Genomic DNA, 4,264 nt, shown 5'->3' on the forward strand with positions numbered 1-4,264 from the left:
TAGATTGAATTTGAAAATCATAGGGTTGATAGAGGCAAAAATTAAGAACATTTTAATGAATTTTGAAAATTTTAGAGAATAATTTATTAATAATAACAATATTTAGAGACTAAATTATAATTCACCATTTTAGTTGATTTGGTGTTCAATCAATTTTTAACTAAAAAAATCAAATTAAATAAAAAAACCAAGGTTCTTAAAAAAATATAAATCAAACCAAACTGTATGAACTGTACAATTTTCTGTTAATTATTTTGGCTTTTTAGTTCTTCTTTTTATTCGTTATTCAATTTGGTCATGAGTTTGCATTCAATATTCATTGCTTATTTGAGTTTATAATAAATTTATTATAAACAAATAAAACTTAATAAATTTTTACTTGTTTTCGAATTTCATTAACTACAATTTGAGAACTTAATTTCTCATAATTACGTTTTTATGTAAAATGAAGACTTCTACTGTGAAGATCAATACAACTTTAGGAGGAAACCCTTTTGGAAATTCTGTTTTCTTCTAACATTTCTAAATTCCTACCAATTCAGCCTTTCCCTTGGCATCGGCTTCACCAGAATTTTCTACTTGCTTCACTTCCACCTTCTTATATCTATACCAAGATGCACACACCAAATATAAAACAAAATTTACAATGCTCAACACTGCCAACAACCAATAGAAGTAGTTCAACTTGTCTCTGTTCAAGTTGTTATTAGCCAACCATCCACCACTAACTTTGTTCACTATCGCCACCACCACTGAGCTCATGAAATACCCAAAAGCTAAGGAGCACCATGAGATGGCTGTGCTCAATGATTTCATCCCAGCTGAGCTCTCTGCGTAGAAAAATTCTAGCAGTCCAACCAAGGTGAACATATCAGCTGCTCCAAAAATGGCATATTGGAATCCCAACCAAAACACGCTCATTGGCAATGGCTCAATAGAGTCGACCATGTTGTGTTCAATAGCTACAGATTTGCGGTGTGTTTCCACAAATCCAGCAACTGCCATGGAGATAGCTGACAGCACTAGCCCTACCCCAATTCTTTGAAGGTATCGAATTCCAGTGGGAATTCCTGTGATCTTCCGAGCTAGTGGAACAAAAATGCGATCATATATGGGGATCAGAACAAACATGAAAAGCAGGGGGATTACTGGAATTGAGGGGCCAGGTATGTGAAATCCAATAAAACTTGTGTCCATTGTGGTGCTCTGTTGGATTGTGAAAGTTTGAAGTTGAGCTAAACATGTGTTCATGAAGACTGTGCTAAGTATAATTGGGAGCATGCGAAGTAGGATTTTTGTTTCTTCAATCTGTGTAACTGTGCATAGGCTCCAGGGTCCAAGGGTGATTGATGTTGATGCACCATTGTTTGTCCTTACAATTGCTGCCGTGTCAAGAAACCTGAAATTCGGGAATTTGGCAGTGCATTTGTGTAAGTGATCAGTTATAGCATGCAACCACTTGAAATCAACTTTATAATACCTGAATTGATCAGTCCTTTCTAGGATTTCATCTTGCTTCCCTGCTTCTTTGTCATGAATTTCATGCAATTCATCTGTCATCTCCGGGATTGGAAGATTTCGATTTCGTATTGCAGCCACAAAAACCTGTAATTGCCTTGATTGTCAGAGGCTGACTATATTATAATAAATACATTCAAGTTTCTGGGTAGTAATTACCTGAGCAATGCGAAGAATGGGGCTTCCTTTAGGCACATTAGTTCGATACAGGGACTTCCCCATGCACAAGAACAGTATAGAAAACAAGACTGATATGGTACACACTGCAAATGACCATTCCCAGCCTTGGTTGGTGCTTATCCAGACAAGAAAAGTGACACCTATTATAGCTCCAGAGGTGAGACTAAACAAGAACCAGTTGAAAAAGCTAGATAAATAAGCTGCTTCCTTAGGGTCCTTTTCATCGAATTGGTCAGCACCCAAGGCTGGCAAAGCAGATTTAACCCCACTAGTACCAAATGCAACAAGGTAAAGACCAGTGAAAAGAATCGCTTCTTGGCTCCCATTTGCTGCATCACATTGATTCATATGATCTGGAGCAACACCTTTGCAAGGTATTGGCCTTAGTTGATGGAAGTGTGCTTGAACTGTTAGGATAGCGTATCCCTGAAAATGCACCATCAAATGGGACAACTTAGATCATTTCTCAAAGCTATATCATTAAATATGTTCATCATGATTTTAAATGCTGGCTGTTAATTAATTTATTCTTATCAAACTAACGAAGAAAGAGATGAAAATTCTTGCCTATACTCAATCTATCATAAATCTAAGATATAAATATGTGAGATTCATGTATTTAATAAATGAATTTTACAAATATTATGTGTCTTATATTCATAATAAATCAAGTCTAGATAAAAAAAAATTCGAAAAAGACAGACTCTCACCAAAACTTTAACATTGTGAGTGACATGCAGAAATATTATGATTTGCTAAATTTATTTCTTATATCATTGATTCAATCACCAACCAATCATATATATATATATATACATATATATGCAATAATTAATTGGCAATATTCATTCAGTTAATGTTGTCAAGTCAACGGACAGACAGACAACTTCCATTAATACGACGTTGGCCATGTGCTGTGCTCCATGGTCTTGGCTCCTCTCCCAGGAATCGTAGCCTTTTCTCTTAAAGGAAAGGCCTTGCCTTTAAAGCAATTTCCCTCTAGCCTCCATAACTAATGCAATTATATACTGAAATAATTAAAGTATTAGTATATATTAGTTTTAATATCTAAGGAACTGTGTACAACGAATATATATTAAATTAATTATGATTAAATTTATAAAACTTATTATCGTTAATAATTATAGTATAATAATTATACATATAACAATTATATTCTAAAATTTCTCTCATTTAATAGGTAATGAACATTGTATTGGTGGTTGCTACACATGTTCCATTTGGTTGATTAGTCTCTCATAGCTTTAAAGAATTTGTTAGTTATTATTTCATTTTTCAATTTTAAGAGAATGATAAATGTTGATGAATCAAAATTTATATATTATTTACTATTACAGATGTATTTTGCCTACAAATTTTATCTTCTAGATGTTCATGTCTAGGCGAGTAGGGTGTATTGGCTATATTGATTTAGAATAAGGTATTTGTGTTATATATAAAACTTGAACAGATCTTTATCCACTAAACTAACTTTTACGAAAATGTTAGGCTCGGTTCATTTTATCTTCATAAAAATATTTATTTCATTTATCATATTTATAAAAAAAACGTGAACAATTTTTTTTACTTAAAAAAAGTATATAAAAATTTAATAATACAATATGATAAGACTTTACTACAGAAATTTAAAATATAATATATATACTAATATTCATAAGCTCCATTATTGGGTAGAGTAAAGTTTATCAAAAAATTATAATTCTCCCAAGGCTTTAAAAAATAAATAACACCAACCCCATCCATCAGCTTTAGTTCATGGTGGTTGTCTCTAACACCGACCGTATCAGTGCAGTTATGATTTAGAAGTTGGAGAGAAAAAAAAGATATGAACATGCATACCAGTAGTTCTATGAATCCAAACAAGACGCAAGTCTTGAATCTAGACAAGAATGTGTCTGAGATGAAGCCTCCAAACAGTGTTAATAAAAAGGAAGTTCCCATGAAGTTGGTAAGCGAGGTGGCAGATTTTGTTAAGCTGAAGTTCATATACCCATAGAAATAAGTCACAAGGCTTATAGCATTTGAGACAAATGCCATGTTCTCCAGCCCCTCCATAGCTTCACAAATTCACCAAAACCAACCTCAAGTTCATCAATGTATAATACATGCAAAGAAATTAAAAATGAAAAGAAAGAAAACTTTCAGCCAATAAATACCATATACGAAAAGTGCAGCTCTATTTCCACCAAGCCTCTTTTCAAGCTTGGCTCTGCCTCCAGTTTTAACATCTCTGCAGATTCCCTGGCGATCAATCGAGCATATCAAACGTAAATTTATTATTAATTCCAAGTGTTCATTCAACACTAGTGTTCGAAAAAAAAGAAAGCTTCTTTAGTCACTGAGAAAGGTGGTGGCTGGATTGATCGAGTCCTCTACTATCTAGGCAGCTAGAAAAATGACATGGGGATACGGCCACCACCTTTCTTACTAAGTGGTCGACACTAGAAATTCAGAAATAAGCTTACCATTTTTGTTGAGAGCTTGCTTTCGTTTTTGATCAGGAAAGGAAGAAGAGAACCTTGCAAGCTTATTTTCAGTCAACGAT

The 4,264-nt window shown here is 33.7% G+C and overlaps 1 protein-coding gene across 1 annotated transcript; it reads right to left on the reverse strand.

Annotated features, from left to right (window-relative positions):
* Positions 1 to 483: 483 nt before the first annotated feature.
* On the reverse strand, positions 484 to 3,776 carry LOC110652187 (protein NRT1/ PTR FAMILY 4.5-like). The gene is made up of 4 exons (XM_021807738.2): positions 3,559 to 3,776; positions 1,678 to 2,124; positions 1,481 to 1,605; positions 484 to 1,399 (listed from the first exon to the last, which is right to left on the reverse strand). The coding sequence occupies exons 1-4, from the start codon at positions 3,772 to 3,774 to the stop codon at positions 523 to 525; spliced, it is 1,665 nt and encodes a 554-aa protein (XP_021663430.2). The 5' UTR covers positions 3,775 to 3,776; the 3' UTR covers positions 484 to 522.
* Positions 3,777 to 4,264: the final 488 nt, after the last annotated feature.

Source organism: Hevea brasiliensis, chromosome 2 (assembly GCF_030052815.1).
Source record: "Hevea brasiliensis isolate MT/VB/25A 57/8 chromosome 2, ASM3005281v1, whole genome shotgun sequence".
In the NCBI taxonomy this organism is placed as follows: domain Eukaryota; kingdom Viridiplantae; phylum Streptophyta; class Magnoliopsida; order Malpighiales; family Euphorbiaceae; genus Hevea; species Hevea brasiliensis.

What these genes read in the sequence shown, in the direction of transcription:
- LOC110652187 (XM_021807738.2), bottom strand. Translation starts at nt 3,774, where the DNA reads ATGGAGGGGCTGGAGAACATGGCATTTGTCTCAAATGCTATAAGCCTT. An exon ending in TTGGATTCATAGAACTACTG is followed by an intron (nt 2,125 to 3,558) that starts GTATGCATGTTC and finishes GTGCATTTTCAG; the next exon opens with GGATACGCTATCCTAACAGT. An exon ending in CCATTCTTCGCATTGCTCAG is followed by an intron (nt 1,606 to 1,677) that starts GTAATTACTACC and finishes AGGCAATTACAG; the next exon opens with GTTTTTGTGGCTGCAATACG.